The 19596-nt window shown below is 36.9% G+C and overlaps 1 protein-coding gene across 6 annotated transcripts in view; it reads left to right on the forward strand.

Annotated features, from left to right (window-relative positions):
- ACSL3 (acyl-CoA synthetase long chain family member 3) overlaps nucleotides 1–18877 on the forward strand; it is a 74933-nt gene extending 56056 nt beyond the window's left edge. For 5 of the 6 annotated variants that reach the window (XM_021074566.2, XM_084998071.1, XM_021074569.1 and 2 more), the window contains 9 exons: nucleotides 669–792; nucleotides 1016–1087; nucleotides 2670–2809; nucleotides 4206–4378; nucleotides 6568–6642; nucleotides 7986–8177; nucleotides 9510–9624; nucleotides 11030–11187; nucleotides 15804–18877. In XM_021074566.2, coding sequence (XP_020930225.1) covers nucleotides 669–792; nucleotides 1016–1087; nucleotides 2670–2809; nucleotides 4206–4378; nucleotides 6568–6642; nucleotides 7986–8177; nucleotides 9510–9624; nucleotides 11030–11187; nucleotides 15804–15961 — 1207 coding nt within the window. In that variant the 3' untranslated portion in view covers nucleotides 15962–18877. 6 annotated transcript variants of the gene reach the window in all.
- The last annotated feature ends 719 nt before the right edge of the window (nucleotides 18878–19596 follow it).

Below are 19596 nucleotides of genomic sequence, written 5' to 3' on the forward strand. Positions count from 1 at the left end.
GTAGTAGCAGGGGGGATGTGGGGTGTATTGGAATGGGGTGTAGCCCAGTGGAGGAAACCAGACGGGAATTTTTTTATGTGCACATGTGTATGCATACATCTTATTACATAAGGCATAAATTAATTCTCAGAACAAGAATCTCTTTTTGTAAAATTCCTGGTAGAAAGTTTTGGATTCTGTTTGAGATCTTCTGTTTGATAGCCTGTTAACTTTATTTTTTTAATTTTTAAAGTTTTTCTGATAGGCAAGAAATGGATTTATTAGCATAGGACACTTGTGAGAGATGCAAGAGGGCAGGCACGGAAGCTCTGCCCCCCCCCCCCCCCCCCCCCCCGGTTTAAAGACTAGTTCCTCCTTGGAGGATTTCTCCCCCCCTCCCCCAAGACCATATTTCTTCTGCCTCAGTGCTTTGCTTCTGCAGCACTTATAACTTGAAAGCATCTTTCAGTAGGACTGGAAACAAGAACCACTTCCTTACTGTCTGCCTCCTCAGTTGTAGGTTGAGCTGATACCCTAAGTGTCTGACACACACACGTGCGCGCACACACGCAAGGAGCCCATATTGACTCCCGAGGACCCTCCCATGTGCCTTTTCTTCCTCCTCTTGCAGTCACTCTCAGCAGAAACAGCACCTGACCATTGTTTCCTGTATCTGCCTTTCCTTTTAGGGAGAAGGATGTTTACATTGGATATTTGCCTTTGGCCCATGTTTTAGAATTAAGTGCTGAGCTTGTCTGTCTTTCTCATGGATGCCGCATTGGCTACTCTTCACCACAGACTTTAGCAGATCAGGTAATTAAATGTCCGTGTCTTGAGATACTAGAAAATCATAATTATCTTTAATACATTTTTTAGTCAGTATGACAATATGGTCTAAGGATGACAGTTAATCATGTACTACTTAGAATATGGGTGAATTAAATGATGAATTTGTAATGTGCTTTTTGATTTATGAGTTCCATTGGATTTTTAAAATAAGGATTATCTTACATGGATCACTTTGTTCTCTCTCTAGTCTTCAAAAATAAAAAAAGGAAGCAAAGGGGATGCGTCCATGTTGAAACCGACACTAATGGCAGCTGTTCCGGTAAGGATTGAACATTAATCCACAGTGAGTGCAAGAAAGTACCTGCAGAACGTAGATACTAGTAGAAAAGATACTGTCGAGAAGGTAGTTTATGTAGGATTTATTCCTTATTGATTTTATTGCCTTGAGCTCTACAGGAGTTATTTAGTCTTGTTTTACTTTTTTTTCTTATTTATTAAACACTAACTTAGTTTCAGCTTCCATATGATGTTACCAGCTCCTCTCCCTAAATGGTTTCTTGAGTAAATCATTTTTGTGATAGATGTTTGCTATTAGTAGAAACCTGAAGCCCAGCAGGAAATTGGAGGGAAGTTTTGAGATCATGTCCTTCTAAGCAAATCATATAATTACCTCCTGAGTCCTTAGGGAAAATCTGGACTAGACACCAAAAAAAGTGACAGAGAATTTGGCGCAACTTTGAAGCACTGTGTGTCTTAATTTAATACCAGTCATAGGGAGGGGCCTGGAAATAAGATCAGTAGAAATGGGATAGCAATGATTTTCTGTTCCCTTAATTTAAATTTTATATGCTTTCTGATTTTGTTTGAAAGTATTGGGAAGTATAATCAGATACCTGAGTGTTCACATCCAAGCACAGTTACATAGTTATTCCAAAATCAAATGTAAATGACCAGTAATTTTGGAGTTTCAGTGGGTATGTAGTTTCCTTAGTAGTATCTTTCTTTAAAATTTTAGTTAAATGTTCACTTAACTGTTAAATATCATTTAAAATTATAAAGAGAAACTATTTCAAGTCACTAGTGTATACTTCATAATAATAGTCCTAGCAAACAAAATGCAGTGCAGAAAAGGAAAATTTTCCTCGATGTAGCCTTAAAAATCAAACAAGCAGGAGTTCCCATTGTGGCGCAGTGGTTAACGAATCCAACTAGGAACCATGAGGTTGCGGGTTCGATCCCTGCCCTTGCTCAGTGGGTTAACGATCCGGTGTTGCCGTGAGCTGTGGTGTAGGTTGCAGACGTGGCTCGGATCCCGCGTTGCTGTGGCTCTGGCGTAGGCTGGCAGCTACAGCTCCAATTCGACCCCTAGCCTGGGAACCTCCATATGCCGCAGGAGCTTCCCAAAGAAATAGCAAAAAGACAAAAAAAAATAAATAAATAAATAATAAAAATAAAATGTTAAAAAAAAAAAAAAATTCAAACAAGCAACCAAAATAACCCCATGGTCTCACTGTGAGGAAAGAATGTAATACTCTATATCTTTATAGGATAAAATTATGAGAATTTTAAAAAGCATAAAGTTGGTCATTTATTTAGTGAGTTTAGTTGTTAGTTCAGAATAAATAAGATAAAATAAGCAAAACAGTATAAAGAATCAGTAGTGGCATATTGCTGCCTTAGATTTTTAATATCCCCCCCTTTTTTTTTTTACTACTATTAAAAATTACTTTGGCAAAAATATCATTTTTAAACTAATTGTTGCTTTATTTAAAAAATGTATTCTTGATAGAATATATCTTTTAAAATGCCTCTATTGATGGAAATAGTAATCTGATGTTAAGATTCTAAATAAAGCATCTGATAGCATTATCAACTGTATTAACTCATTTTTATATATCTAGGAAATCATGGATAGGATCTACAAAAATGTCATGAATAAAGTGAATGAAATGAGTAGTTTCCAACGCAATCTGTTTATTTTGGCATATAATTACAAAATGGAGCAGATTTCAAAAGGGTGTAGTACTCCGCTGTGTGATAGGTAAGTAAAGGCTCTCCTTCTCTTTGATGGTTTGATTGCTTTGTTCACACTAATAGTGCAATTGATTGAGATAGTTATAAGAAAAAAATGTATCTTAAAGAGTGAAAGGGATTCTAAGAAAAAACTCTCATCTTGAGTAAAAATATGAGCAATTAAAAAAAGATTGTAGAGGGAGGGAGTGGGGAGGGATCGGGAGCTTGGGATTATCAGACGCAATTTAGAATAGATTTACAAGGAGATCCTGCTGAGTAGCATTGAGAACTATGTCTAGATACTCATGTTGCAACAGAACAAAGGGTGGGGGGAAAAATGTAATGTATACATGTAAGGATAACTTGATCCCCTTGCTGTACGGTGGGAAAATAAAATTAAAAAAAAAAAGATTGCAATATTATTTGAAAGAAATTTTCACTAGAAGTCACACTGTATTAATAGTGTACTAATATTTTCTGTGGACACTTAATATGATTTTAATTATTTTGAGAAGCAATTTCTCTTTGAATGTGAATATAAAATGGCAGCCAAATATGATTAAATATTTTGTTTAAAGTGTTAGGTGAGTTTTACCACAGACTGTTGTTTTTTTTTTTTTTTTTGTAACACTAATACAGTAAGTAGATTTAATTATATAATAGTTTAGGAATTAGAAAATAAAAGTATGACATTCATATTTTTTTATGGGAATATTAGTATAGTTTTCAGATGTTTCACATTATTTAAAACTTCAGGTTTTTTTTTTCCTGTCTTTTCAGTGAGATATGTAACTACTTTTTGTGAGCCACACAGGAAGCCCGGGATATGTAACTACTTTTTAAAGCCTATTAATATGTATTTGAATGATTGCCTCCTGGTCTTTGCCTTTTTCAAAGATATTAAAGTACAAAGCAAAACTCTTCCCCCAATCAAGGTGGTAAGCAATATTTTAATTAGTGTTTTTTTCAGAAACCTTTCTTTCTTTCAGGGCTGCACGCACAGCGTGTGGCTATTTCTAGGCTAGGGGTCGAATTGGCGCTGCAGCTGCTGGCCTATGCCACAGCAGTGCAGAATCTGAGCTGCAGCTGTGACCTATGATGCAGCTTGCAGCAACACCAGATCCTTAATCAACTGAGTGAGGCCATGGATCAAACCCACATCCTCATGAACACTATGTCAGGTTCTTAACCCAGTGAGCCACAACGGGAACTCCTAAATGTAACTTGTATACATACTGGTGAGCCAAAAAAATCTGTGTAACTTGCTTTATTGTGGTGTTAACTTTCTTGTGGTGGTCTGGAGCTGAACTCCAAACGTCTTTGAGGTGTACCAGTGTAACACAAATGGGAGATTAGTCTAAATGATCTGGAAAATCCCATTCAGCTTTAAATTCTGTGATTAATCTTAGATTTTTTTTTTTAAGGTTTATTTTCCGGAAAGTTCGAAGCTTGCTGGGTGGAAATACTCGGCTTCTGTTATGTGGAGGTGCTCCACTTTCTGCAGCCACACAACGATTCATGAATATCTGTTTTTGCTGTCCCGTTGGTCAAGGATACGGACTCACTGAATCTTCTGGGGCTGGAACAATTACAGAAGGTTAGTGTTGTCCACAGAGTGGTGTGTCCAACAGAGGCTGGGCTACAACTCCAGGCATTTTTTGGTATGGGTTGGTTTTTTGTTTTTTTGTTTTTTGCAAATATATAGGAGAAGAAAAGTTAAAATATTCGTGTAAATTCCAAGTACTGTGATTGTTGATACCAGTTTTTAGGCTCTTATTAGATGTATCTAGTTGTCAATAATTCATCTAGAGGAGTTGTTCATGTTAAACTATGATATGTAGTATTAAAAACTACTTAGCATTCTGTGAAAGAAGTTTTAGTGACAAGCATTGGCTGTTTTGTATACACTTATCTTTTTACATCAGTTACTGAATTTCTTTTCATGTAGAAAAATTAATGTGTTTTGTTTAGTTGCTTATGTTTATTAAGGCTCACGTTCAGAAATGTTTATGGGGGAGTGGTCTGTATTAAATGCAGAGAGAAACTAGATTCAGGTCTAGAGAATGTAGTTTCCAGAGTTTATCATGGTGGTGTGGTTGAGGGGGCGATTGGGAGAACTCCCTGGTGCCACTTGCCCTTTCGTGGAAGAGAGTTACTGTGTTTTCCAATAGCAGAAAAAACTGTGCTTCTACTTGGTATTTTCTAGATACTGATAGACACTAAACTGCATAACTTTACATTTTCCCTTGTTTACTGTGAGTGCTTTTGTGCACCACTTATGCCAGGTTTATCACGCATTACTTCTGTATTTTCCTATCTTCAGTTGTCTTCTCTATACTTCGTGTATTTTTGGAAGCTGCTTCTAAGTCTTGTTTTGCAGGAAGGAAATAAGCAATCTTAAAAAAGCATGCCTATTCGATTACTGAGGAATCTTAATTTCTTCTGTTTTTAAGGTTTCCATTGGATATGATTAATCAGTTACAATTTATGTTGTAACTAAAATATTCTGTCAAGGAGTTCCCATTGTGGTGCAGCAGAAACGAATCTGACTAGTAACAATGAGGTTGCAGGTTCAATCCCTGGCCTCTCCCAGTGTGTTAAGGATCTGGCATTGCTGTGGCTGTGGCATGGGCTGGGAGCTGTAGCTCCAATTTGACCCCTAGCCTGGGAACCTCCATATGCCATGGGTATGGCCTTAAAAAAGCAAAAATAGATAAGTAAAATGAAATAAAATAAAATATTTTGTAAAATATTAAATTTGAGCCTTTTATTTCTTTTTCTTTTTTTGCTTTTTAGGGCTGCACCTGCAGCATATGGAGGTTTCCAGGCTAAGGGTCGAATTGGAGCTGTAGCTGCTGGCCTATGCCACAGCCACAGCAACACGACATCCAAGCCGTGTTTGCGACCTATACCACAGCTCTTGGAGTTTCCCAGATCCTTAACTCACTGAGCAAGGCCAAGGATCGAACCTGTGTCCTCATGGATGCTAGACAAATTCGATAACTGCTGAGCTGCAGTGGGAACTCCTGAACCTTTTATTTCTGATATTTGAGTTACCTTTGAAGAAGAAACCTAATGCAGTAGTAATTCTTAATGGTGGGTTCTTTTCCCAGATCCTCAAAAGTTAATAATCTTAATTCATAGCCTAGTCTCTGAACTCTTACTGTGCATAATCCGATGTGGGGGAGGCATCAGAGGTTTCACTTTGTAATAGTGACATGAGGGAGAAGATTGGGTTATTGTACTATATATAGAGGTAGAGGTATATATTGTACTTGGAAAAGAAGAGGTTATTGTACTGTAAATCTGTTTAGTTTTATAAGAAAATGGAATTGGTGTAAACCATTGTGCTCCTTTATTCTTTGTGATAGGGAAGGCAACTTCAACTAGCAGCTACTTAGATAAGTAAAGTGAGCCCTGGTGTAGGAAAAGGTGATGAGTAAAGAATGGGGGTATTGGGGGGAACTATAGCAGGTTTGCTCCCTCCTTGAGGGGCCATAGTTGTTGCCCCGTGCTAGAAATGTGGGCTCATTGTTCTTGGAGATTCCTTGCTTATACGTAAAACATCTTGACTTTTAAATCTCTATAGCCAATTCATATTAAAAAATAGAACAGAATACCTCAGTGTGGACCACACCGTCTGGTTCACCAGTGTGCAGCTTCTGCTTTTAAGGATTTTCTAGGGAATATCTAAGCTTTGGGATAAATCATTGTTTTTTGGTATTTAGAAAATGAAGCAATTTATTAACTACTGTAATCAGATACTTTTTTTTGTTTGCCTCTTAGTGTGGGACTACAATACTGGCAGAGTGGGAGCACCATTAGTTTGCTGTGAAATCAAATTAAAGAACTGGGAAGAAGGTAACAATCTAGTTTAACTACAGAGCATTTATTTGTACGATGTTAAACTTTAAAATTAGAATTGTGCTTCATTTCCTTCCTTAGAATATAAAATCACCCTCAAGTGCTTACTTTTGTCCTTTATAATAGAAATACATTATCTAGAGCTATATGACTGCATTTATTTGGTTGTCTCAAAGATGATTTTTGAAGAATTGTGATCGTTTCTGTTTTGCTTATTTTATTACATAAATGTAAGTAAGAATTATGAGGAAAGCTTGAGAAATGTACTAAATTATGCCCATAACTTATAAGTGATCATAACTTTATTTTGTAGAATCAAGATCATAAAATTTATTCTCTGAAATTGAAGATTTTTACCTGTTTTTCTCTTTTTTCTTTCTCTTCTCTGAGGGCTTAAACCTAAAATTATCAGAAGGAAATTTTCACTATAATTCTATAAAAATCTATTGCTCATGCCATTTAAATATTTGGCACTTTTGTTTTTTTATTTTTATTTTTTGTTTTTTTAAGGGCCACACCATGGCATATGGAGGTTCCCTGGCTAGGGGTTCAGTTGGAGCTGTAGCTGCCGGGCCTACGCCATAGCCACAGCAACGTGGAACTGAGCTGTGTCTGTGACCTACACCACAGCTCACAGCAACGCTGGAGCCTTAAACCACTGAGCAAGGGCAAGGATCGAACTTGGGTCTTCATGGATGCTAGTCAGTTTGTTTCTCCTGAGCCACAATGGGAACTCTAATACTTGGCACTTTTAAAAATTAAAAGTAATGCTATTAACATGTACATATTATCTGTGATTTGTTTGGGTGCACTTTCTTTTATACAAAGAGATTTTAAGGCCTGGGTGTCATTTTTCACCTGTCTTTTAGCAGAACCAGTGAAAATGTTTAATAACCTTTAACTTAGAACCATTCTGAAATTATCTCTAAGGAATAAATCCTCTAAATATATAGTAATTTGATTTTATATATTCTCACTAAATGCATGAGTTAATTCTTTTATCAGTTAATTAGTATCATATTTCAGAATTTCTACAGAATTCTTAAAGGAATTAACCTGTAGAATATACATATAATTATTTCATACTTTTGATGCTGGATGTTTGGGTTCAATTTTTTTCTTGGAATAGTAGTTTAAAAACAGAAGTGTTTATGGTTAAGCAACTGAAAATTTGCAACTGGTTTTGTCTTTGAACTTTGTTCATAGTGTCTGCTTTACTTCCTTTGGGAAACCCCAATTGGATCAAAATCAGATGTCTTTATTAGAAACTAATAGTTTCAAATATTCATTTGATGGATGTAGGGAAAAAACATTGAATTGACTATACATTATTCTATTAGGTGGATACTTCAATACTGATAAACCACATCCCAGGGGCGAAATTCTTATTGGTGGCCAAAATGTGACAATGGGATACTACAAAAATGAAGCAAAAACAAAAGCTGATTTCTTTGAAGATGAAAATGGACAGAGGTGGCTTTGTACTGGAGATATTGGAGAGTTTGACCCTGATGGTTGTTTAAAGATTATTGGTGAGTCAGCTCATACTCCTTTTTTTTAAGTGGATGCTTCTGAAATAACTTTTCAAAAGAGACTGTATATTTAGAGACGCTGTTTAATAACAGAAGAATTCATCTTTATGTGATGGTGTGGTCTCTGTTGCATCATCCTTAGAAAATAAAAATTTATACTAGAGACTGTGGAATTTAAGGCTTGACATACTGTGAGGTCTTAAAATCTGTTCAGTAGCAGTGGTATTCTTAATTACTATTAGATAATCCTTAAAAAGTCCAGTTCTTAATAGGGAATATTCATTTTTATGAATCCTTTGATATCTAGAGGTATTGGGCTGTCTCCTGTGAGAATTAAGGAAGGCCTGACAGCTCTGTCTTAGGACCCATAGGGTCAAAAAATACCTTCCCTGCTTCTCCCCCTAGGTTCTTTCCCTCAGTTAATGGCATTTCTAGCCCAGTCGTGCCATCTAGATACTGGGAGGAGATGAGGGCCTCTTCAGCTGCTAGCTCCCCATGTCTAACCCATATCCCACTGTTTTACCTTATGAAATGTGCCTCAAGGTCATTCCCGTCTGTATGTCCCTCTTTCTGTGATTATAGGTGAGACCTGCGCTTTCTGTCACCCTATTACAAGAAGTTCTTTTTTGTTGCCATGCTTATCCCCACTAAATGCACCTGCTCATTGCTACCACATGATTACTCAATGCCTAAATCACTGGGCTGCTTTCCTGCTGAAAACCTTTTAGTGGCTCCCAGAGGCTCAGTTCATGGTGCTCTGTTAGGTGGCCCTGTTCGCCCTGCTACCTCCATCTCCATTGCTTCCTCCTTTTTTATACTGCAGTACTTCCATACCTCTGTTCTCTGCCAGTGCTGTTCCACTTGGCTACTGCTCTGTCTTCCCTTAAGACTCAGCTCAGACCTCACTTGTAGAAATTCTTTCAGAATCAGCAGGTTGGAGAGTCTTAACACTTAGCACTACCGTATTATATTGAAGCGATATTTTTTTTTCCCCTCCTGGGTCTCTCCAGATAGAATGTGAGCTTTCAGATTGGGCATTGAGTATATGTTCTGGATTAATGTATACCAGGAACATAATCTATTCAGCAGAGCATAACCTAAGGCCCTGATGATGGGGCCCTTAATCAGAAGCTAATTTTTTCAAAAGAGTATATTTAGTAGTACAGAAATTAGGGCCTGATTTTGTTATGTGTTTTTAATTTTAGCATAACTATTATAATGAACTTAATTGATAACAAATGACTTGAGGAATGGCCAATATTTATATGTATTAAAGGTGTATTAATATTATCCTCCAATGCACCCCACCCCCCCCGGCCTTGTTTTGCACAGATCGTAAAAAGGACCTTGTAAAACTACAGGCGGGAGAATATGTTTCTCTTGGGAAAGTTGAGGCAGCTTTGAAGAATCTTCCACTAATAGATAACATTTGTGCATATGCAAACAGGTAAGAAAGTAGAATTCTTGCTATTTTACTTAAAACATTTGGTGTGCTGTTGGCATTTCCTTCCTGTATGGGCCTTCTTTGTAAAATTATACCAAGAACTCTTTCTTCTTATCTGTTATCTCTGGGAATGACCTCTTCTCATTAGCCAGTAGCTGATTCTTTCCTTGCAAGTCTTCCTCGTCTTATCTTTCTCTGTCCCTCTTTTCTGTTTTACATCTCACTGCAGTGTCCTGTGTGACAGGGAGGTGAAGAAAATAAAATCTTCTTCCCTGCTGCTTTGTCCTTAGATACCTGTTCTGTCCTTCTGCACAGGGAAGCTTCCCATAGCCAGTCCAGAGGAGAGGGGAGTAAAGAAGGAAGTTGGGGGTGGGGTCAGTGAGCATCGCTCTGCTCGGTTCTTACTGCCCTCCTGTAAATTTGAACCTGCTTATTAGCACGTTACCTAGAACTTAGGGCTTCCTTTCCTCCTTAAGCTACATTATTAACACATAGCATCTCTAGCCCATGATGATATAGAGGCAGCTGGGAAGGAGAGTTTAAAGTTACAGTCTCAGAAATGCATTATTGGGAAATGTGCTGGAATTTCTGATTGGTACTTTGATTATTTTTTTCCATAACAGTATTGCATGTGGCAAATATTCTCCATTGTTAATGATTGGATATTTTGTGGCCAGCCTAGGAACCTTACTATAGAAGTTGACTTAATACTTATTATGGAGGAAAAAAATCGTATACTACAAGAACCATTTTAAAAATAGAATTTGAGGTACAGCCCATGTTAAAGATTTACTACATTGATTTATAAATGATTCTGACCTTTGTTCGTCATGAAGTATTTTCTTTAGTGATGCTATAGTTCTGGATTTTCTTGTGTGATATTCACCAGAACCATTCTTCTCCTTCTGATATTGCTGCCATTTCTTCAGGTTGCTGCCTACGGTGGGCCTACTCAGAGTCCCTCTCGAACACAAATTCTCATAACAAAAGAAGAAATATACACCATCACAGTATTTCGATTTGCTGCCAAATTTTTTTAGGAATAGTTTTGTTTACATTAGCTTTTATTTTTGTTTAGCCTATTGGTATGACTTGTTGATTTTTTTTAAAAGATAGATTTTCTAACTTTGTCATTTTCTTTTAAAAACATAATTTATGATAGTTATACGTAGTTGAAATTTATCATAAAATGTCAGATTAAGGTTTATTTAGCAATGACTTCTGCCAAAGCATCGGAATGTGTTATGAACCAGACAGTAAAAGTGCCTGTTGTGTGAACTAAGTGCGGCTGTACCAAATATACCTCATGCATTTTCTTTAACATAGTAAATGTCAGTGTAATTAGAAACTGCAGTTAACATGATGTGCCATTTAGAGCCTTAGCTAAGTTATCCTTCATGTATTACAGTTACCATTCTTATGTCATTGGATTTGTTGTGCCAAATCAAAAGGAACTAACAGAACTAGCACGAAAGAAAGGACTTACAGGGACTTGGGAGGAGCTGTGTAACAGTCGTGAAATGGAAAATGAGGTACTTAAAGTGCTTTCTGAAGCTGCTATTTCAGGTGAGTATGTGTTCAACTGATTCTAAGAACTGAGATGGGAAGAGAGTACTTAAAATGTATTTATCCTGTGGTGTTACAAGGGCTTAGGTTGCATTTCCTGCTTAGAAACCAATCATATTTTCCTACCATTAGTAGGGAGAGGACCATGCTTATCTTCGCCCCATTCAGGCCCTCTAGGGACACCCACATCATCATCGCCCACCACTGGTGCTTGTATCAGAAGATTCTCTTGTCGAAAGCTTCTGTTTTCTGGGTTGTCCCCTTTTCCACTCGTCTCAGCTGTTTCCAAGGCCCTGCTCAGCTTCCTGGACACCACAGCCTACAGTGAACATCCAGGACTCTTTTCTGCACTATTGATGTGCTGCTAGGTTGTTATCATATGTCCTTTATCCGCCCTCCCCCTGCCCCCCTTTTTGTGTGTGTGTATTGGGGGATGGGTGCAAAGAGTCCAGATTAGTGTTGTTGGTTTCATGAAAACAGTTATACCTCTGAGTTATCAGCGTTAAGTATAATAGCAGTATGTGTTTTTATTCTCCTTTGATATGTTATTCAAGATTATGAAATATCTAAATTGCATTTAATCCGATGAAATCATTCTGATCCTTTATTTCTGTGACGATTATGTTTTGTAGTATGCCAGCTTGAAGGTAATTTTCAATGTTTCTAAGTAACTTAAAAACCTTGGACTGATGCTAAACTTAAAAACCTTGGACTGATGCTAAATTGAGTTAATTAATGGATATTATATTAGAAAGCCTACATATCTTTATGCATAGTTGATGGAATATTGAAGCAAGGTGGAATACTGAAACGATAATTAAGCATAATTTAAAATTTATATACGTTTGCTTTTTTAAAATGTTATGTATATTTTAACAGCTTCAAGATACAATTCACAATCATACAACTCACCCATTTAATGTACAACTCAGTTGGTTTTAGTATATTTACAGAATTGTACAGCTGTCACCACTGTCAGTTTTAGAACACTGTCGTCATCCCAAAAAGAAGTGCTGTATCCATTAGCTGTCACTCCTCATCATACCTCAGACCTCCTAGTGCTTGGGAACCACTAATCTATCTCTCCGTTTCTATGGATTTGCCTGTTCTGGAGATTTTATATAAGTAGAATCGTATTTTTTTTTATGACTTTTTTTTTTCCTTAGCATGTATGCATGTTTTCTTGTTGGAGCACGTATAAACACTTCATTCCCTTTTATTGCCAAATAGTATTTTGTTATCTATTCATCGATTGATGGACACCTGGGTTGTTTCCACTTTCAGTTGCTAATTAATAATGCTGCTCTGAACATTTACATACAAGTTTTATGTTTTTTGGGGGTTCTTCTTTTCTTTTCTTTTTTTTTTTTTTTTTGTTGTTGTTTTGTTTTAGGGCCATACCTGTGGCATATGAAAGTTACCAGGCTAGGGGTTGAATTGGATCTGTAGCTGCTGGCCTATGCCACAGTCACAGCATCACCAGATCTGAGCTGCATTTGCAACCAAAGCCAAAGTTCACGGTGACACCAGATCCTTAATCCACTGAGCAGGGCCAAGGATCTAACCTGTCCTCACGGATGCAAGTCGGATTTGTTACTACTAAGCCATGACGGGAACTCCTCTTTGCCCATTTTTGAAGTGAGGTTATTTGTCTTTTATTATTGAATTGTATGAGTTCTTTATATATACTACATTTAAGTCCATTGTCAGATAAGTGCTTTGTAAATATTTTCTACCATTCTTTAGGTTGTGTTTTTACTTTCTTGATAGTATCTCTTTTGAAACACAGCAGTTTTAATTTTTATTTCTTTTTGTTGCTGTGCTTTTTCTTGTCACATCTAAGAAACTGTTGCCTAATCCAAGTCACAAAGAAATAGCCCTATTCTAAGAGTTTTATAGTTTTAGCTCTTATATTTGGGCCCTTAAGCCATTTTGAGTTAATTTTTATACATGATGTGAAGAAGGGATGCAGCTTCATTTTTAAGCAAAATCTATACAAGGTTTACACCAGAGATACAGAATCAGTAGGTTAACTATATTAACTTATTGCTAGGAATTGGTTTGCATAATTATTGGGGATTGGCTTGACAAAAGTTGGAAATCTGTAGGGCAGACTATTGAGAGGGTGGACTGAAACTCTTAGGCACGAGCTAAAGCACCTGTCCACAGGCGGAGCTGCTTCTGATTTGGGGAAGCCTTAGTTCTGCTCCCATGGCCTTTCAGCTGAGTTAATATCTGCAAAGCACTTTGAGAGCAACACCTAGATTAGTGTTTACTTGAAGAACTGGGACTAGCACAGACAATACGTAAAACTGACCGTCACAGTCCACCCGTTGTCAGTTTGGCACCCACTCATGTTTCCTCAAGCCATAGTTAATTTCCAAGTAAAAACGTTAACAAAGTCAGACTATCACTAATATACATCTGTCCTGCATACACCTGAAAGACATGAGCCTTTTCGCAGAAGAGGATACACCCCTTGAGTGCTTGTTACTCTTCCCCTCTGATATCCTGTACCTTAAATACTGTGATATAAAGTTAGCTTATTCATGCATATTATGATAGTAGGAAGGAAGAAAATGAAAATATTTGCTTAACGTATATACAAACATATTCACAAAATAAGGAAGAAATCCTCATAATTATTACAGTCCTCATTTCTCCAATTGCTCATATTGATTATATGATCGTTTGGAGAAGTACAGTTTATTTTTCTAAAACCTAGCCTAGATGATATCACTGTGCATCCATCTGGTCATAGAGTGTAATGCTGAGCATTTAAAACCTCAGGTTTTCCAGTGCTTGCTTGTGAGTCTTCCCCATGTCTCAGTAGTATCACACTCATGTCCCTTAGGTGCTCTGGTCCCTGCCTTACTGCGTTTCCCTCTTGGAAACCACTCCTGAAATATTTTTAATTTTCGAAGACTAAAACCTTGTTTTCTATCTCTCTCTCTTTTTTTTTTTTTTCTTTTTAGGGCTGCATTTGTGGCATATGGAGGGTCCCACTCTAGGGGTCAAATCAGAGCTGTAGCTGTCAACCTATGCCACAGCCAGAGCAACGGAGGATTCAGGCCGAGTCTGCGACTACACCACAGCTTACTCCAATACTGGATCCTTAACCCACTGAGCAAGGCCAGGAATCGAACCCGCAACCTCACCGTTCCTAGTTGGATTCATTTCCGCTGCCTCACAATGGGAACTCCCTGTTTTCTATCTCTTTATTTTCACATGTTAGAGTAAATATATCACTTTTGTTCTCAAGGCACTTACATCTTTAAATTAGTGTTTTGTGTGTGTGTGTGTGTACACACATATATATTATGGATAGGTGTTTACCTATTTCCTGATAGTATTCAGTTGAGAGCAGAAACTATTCATTTTTGTATTTTTAAAGAATGATTGTTAAAGCACTTTACACAGTAACTTTTTTCCAGTTAACATTTGTTAAGTGAGTACTGGAAAAATAAATCAGTCTTGCTAACGAAATATGTTTCTCAAAACTGCATCTCTCTTCCCACCTTCTCGTCATCCCTCCATTATTGAGGATCTTACTGGGTATCAAACAGCATCTCAGGAAGATGGTAGTGAGCAAACATCCTTCCTCATAGCTTACAGGGAATATCCTGGTTCGGTGACAAGATTGTCTTTAAACTTGATATGATATCATTCTTTAGTTTCTAAACTGGTTTTTACAATAAATTGAAAGAAAACAAATAGGTGTAAAGTAAAAGTGACATTTCCTTTTCCTTAATCCTGCATGTTATCCCCTAGAGGTGTATGTAGTTTAGTTTGGTGTGTATTTTTGTCCTACACATTTAGTTCATAAAAATAAGTTTATCTAGTATTAAAAAATAAAATTAAAAAAAATCTAACAGTATATTGTAATTATCTTTACACGTACCCAATAGATCTAACTCTATTTATTTTAATCTTTTTAGTTTTTATTTTATTTTTTATGGCCTCACTCATGGCATATGGAAGTTCCCGGCCACAGATTGAATCTGAGCTGTAGCTGTGACCTACCCCACAGCTGTGGCAATTCTGGATCCTTTAGCACACTGTGCCAGGTGGGGGATTGAACCCACACCTCCTCAGTGACCTGAGCCACTGCTGTCAGATTCTTAACGCATGGCACCACTGCAGGAACTCCAAACTCATTTTTTCTTCTTATTATTTTGTACTTATTTATTTTTTGGCTGCACTGTGGCATGTGGAAGTTCCCACATTGAATCTGTGCCACAGCAGTGACCCAAGCTACTACAGTGACAATTCTGGATCCTTAACCCACTGTACCACAAGGGAACTCCTGACTCATTTTAAATGACTGAATTGTGTACATTTTATGCTTATATTGTAATTTCTCCAACCTCATTCTATTGAGGGACATGTAGATGTTCTAGAGCTTTTTGCCATCATAATTCTCATACATATCTATTCTTTACTTCCGGTACGCCTAAGGGATAGATTGATTCGAAGTGAGGTCTATCAACTGTTGGCTGTGCATTTTGATGGGTGCTCACAGACTGAGGAAGTTAAATTATTTGCTGAAAACTTTAATCAATTTTCATGGCTTTGCATTTACTTTTATTTTCTTTCTATTTTTTTCACCATCTCAGCAAGTCTGGAAAAGTTTGAAATTCCAGTAAAAATTCGTTTAAGCCCTGAACCGTGGACCCCTGAAACTGGTCTGGTGACAGATGCCTTCAAGCTGAAACGCAAAGAGCTTAAAACACATTACCAGGCGGACATTGAGCGAATGTATGGAAGGAAATAATTATTCTCTTTCAGCATCAGTTTGCTGCAGGGAGCTCAGATCAAATAGGAAAATACTTGAAATGCATGTCTCAAATTGTGAGGCAAACTCCATTCCTCCTGTTAAACCTAAACTGTTGTTTCTCATGACATCATCATTTTTAACTGACAGGATTAGTAAAATATTAAGACGGCAAACTTGTGTCTGTCTCTTCTTTCTTCCCCTCCTCCAAGTTACTTTACCACCTAGGACTGCACTTGTCAGCATGAAGACTTTTCCGAATCATATTGGGGGACAGTGATTTTAAAACCTCAAGTTTTTAAACATGATTTATATGTTCTGTATAATGTTCAGTTTGTAACTTTTTAAAGTTTGGATGTATAGAGGGATAAATAGGAAATATAAGAATTGGTTATTTGGGGGGCTTTTTTACTTACAGTATTTAAAAATGCAAGGGTATGGATGTGAAATTATGTAAATTTCATTCAAATGCTTATGAATCAAATCATTGTTGAACAAAAGATTTGTTGCTGTGTAATTATTGTCTTGTATGCATTTGAGAGAAATAAATATACCCATACTTACGTTTTAAGAAGTTGAGACCTTGTGAATATATGCCTGACAGTGTCTTCTTTATATATTTATTTTTGCTTAGAAAAAAAATGAAGTTTGGTTGGTGCTGCATGAAACAAAAGTAGCAGTAGAGGGTTATGGTCTCATAGTAAAGAAGAAAACACAGCAAGGGTAGCACCAGAGGATAACTGATCTCTAGTAGCCACCATCGAAATGTCCAGAGTCTTCAACTTTTAGAATTGGAAATAATTCTAAAAGGTAGGGTAGAATTTAAAAAAAAGGATGGAAAGTTATTCTTCATTTCATTGACCACACATACAATGAGTTGTCTATATTTGTGACACATTAGTTATGGAAAATTACTCTATCTCTTCTACTTTTAGTCTAGCTGTTTAGTCATATATCATTTCAAAAATAGGATTTTTTTTTCTTGGATTGTTTGCACTGAGTATTGTGTGTGTCTGTCAGTGTCTTTGTTTGTAGCTTATTAAAAAGGCACCTTATCCTTTTTACCATAAGCTTTCAACACTAGAAAATGAGAAATAATCTAGGATGCTTCTAAGAATAGCATTCTTACTATGATACATGAAAAGTTAACTTTATAATGAGGTGACTTAAGATTTAATTTACAGGTTTTTAATGTCAGTGTGGAAATTATTTGTGATTCTGAAAACATTGTATGATACATAGTCAATCTTTGCATATGTATTGCTTGTCTAAGTATTATCAAGAGTGATATTGTTCCAATTAAGATGTGTTCAGATTAGGATGTAAAAAAGTGATAGGTACCATGTTTTTCATGTCATATTAGTTATTTTCTTAATTACATCAGTTATTTTAGGCACCAAAAGGCAAAACAAGCGAGTAAAAAATATCCACGTAAAAAAATATGAACATAGATCTGCCCAGGCTAATGGGAGTGTTGAGGCCCTGGGACCTTATGGTTTTTGATCACATCACGAACACATCCTATTTGGAGATACTGCAATTTTCTTTTCTTGCTTTAAACTTGTTTTCTTGTATATATTTGTATTATGTTTGGAATGCTTTCTTGTCATAAATTTCACAGTTTGGAAAAACTGCCAAGAAGAAGCAAAAATAGGGAAAATTTAATGGACCCCTCTCTAAAAATGCTGTGATCTAAAAATTAAAGTCAGCTTGGGTGGAGAGAATGTGTTTCTGATGCTTTATCTTTAGAATAATTACTTGCTTTCAAATGAGGTTTGAAAAATATTTAGAAAAAAATGGTTCAGTGCCACAAAGGAGAAATATCAGTGTAATTGTGACTGAAATAGTGGCAGTTGAATGTGTAGCTTATCACTGATTCAGAGTAAAAGTTGTTCCTTTTCAAAAACATCTAACAAGGCTGGCTTAAAATCTGTACTTTGTCCCCTTTTCCTCATTTTTTAGTTTCCTTTCATTCCTGAAGTATCAGATGCCAGGTGTCAGATGCCACGGCAGAATTATGCAAATCCCTTTTGCATTAATTTCTGACCGAAGCCATCTTCAGTGACTTGAAAATATTATTATCCTTTCAAAAAATGTTAATTTTTTTTTGGGGGGGAGCCACCCAACAACTGTAATTTTATTAGAAAAAAAATACTGATTTTACCAGGAGATACTTGGAGGGAAACTCAGGAATTTCAAAATAAATTGCTAATGCTAATATATCTAAAAATAGACTATATATTCTAAAAGAATGTTTTCTGAGAACGATTTTTTTTTCTGGAAGGAAGCTCTCTGAAGAACTTTTGAATCTCTCTAGTAAGTCTTGCAGTTCACATCTGATAGATTGTGAATTGCCACCTCCATTCCTCCCGTCCTCTCCTCTCCCCATTATCCTCCTCCCCCAGCTGGTATTTCTTGGCTTAAACGCCTTTAAAAAGTTTTGACTGTGACCGGAACAAACCTGAAAGCATTACCTACTTCCTAAATACTATTTTAAGTCATGAATTTGATATCCATCATCTTTTAAAGCTTGTGGTTTTTTCAGCAATGTTTAAAGATAAACCTGGAATAACTTTGCTTCCAAGATACATAAGATTTTATAGTTTTTAAAGAATTACTCCCTGTGATACAACTTTAAAACTTAATCTCTGTGTGGCTTCTTTTGTAAGAAAAATGATGTACATCTGTGATGTTTTAAAGGGAGACACTTTTAAACAGTGTACATATCAGACCACACTGAATTGTCACGCACCCTTTCCATACTTGGTTACTCACTGTGAGTTCAATTTCAATGTATTCTTGGTTTATGCTGTTTCTGCTCAAGGGAGTGTGCATCAGAAGCAATATAGCTACACGGTTTGAACTGTTTTATTTGTAACTTGACATGAAGTTGGAAGAATAAAGATATGTTAAAAATTTCTGATATTAAAACTCAATATTTTGTTTTTCTAAAGAATGAAAAGCTCTCTCCATAAAAATTGAATATAATTGACAGTCCTGAAATACTTACTGAAAAAGGGGTTAGGGGAATTGTCTCTTCTTGGCCTAGCAATCCATTTGAAGGGAGATTTTGTTGGAGAAATTCTGTTCTTGGTCTACTCTTTTTCCTAGCATTCTGTACTCATTTGTCCTAAACCTCCCCGAGTTCTCTTTTCCTGTCTTCCCTTTGGGTTTTAACTGCACACGTGCTATCAGCTAAGTCAGTGGTGACAAAAGGTTTTCTGTGTAACAGTCACATAGCATGAATTCTTGAGTTAAAGTCAAATTTGGTATTAAAATTTGTGGGGTAGGAGTTCCCATCGTGGCTCAGCAGAAACAAATCCAACTAGTATCCATGAGAATGTGTGTTCGATCCCTGGTCTCACTCGGTGGGTTAAGGATCCAGCAGTTTCCGTGAGCTGTGGTGTAGGTCGCAGGTGTGGCTGTGGCTGTGGCTGGCACCTACAGCTCCTATTCAACCCTTAGCCTGGGAACTTCAGTATCCTGCAGGTGCAGCACTAACCCCCGCCCCCCCCAAAAAAAGGTGTGTGTGTGGAGTGAAAGCAATGTGGCAGCCGTGAACTATCTGGATTTTTGTGCCTACGTTCACTCTTGGGGCTGGGGGAGATGGCGGTCTGTCCTGCTGTCCTCTCTCA

This window comes from Sus scrofa, chromosome 15, assembly GCF_054392235.1.
Source record: "Sus scrofa isolate SSC_HxYL_T2T_F1_AM1 chromosome 15, Sscrofa_HxYL_maternal_Yorkshire_Landrace_v2.0, whole genome shotgun sequence".
In the NCBI taxonomy this organism is placed as follows: domain Eukaryota; kingdom Metazoa; phylum Chordata; class Mammalia; order Artiodactyla; family Suidae; genus Sus; species Sus scrofa.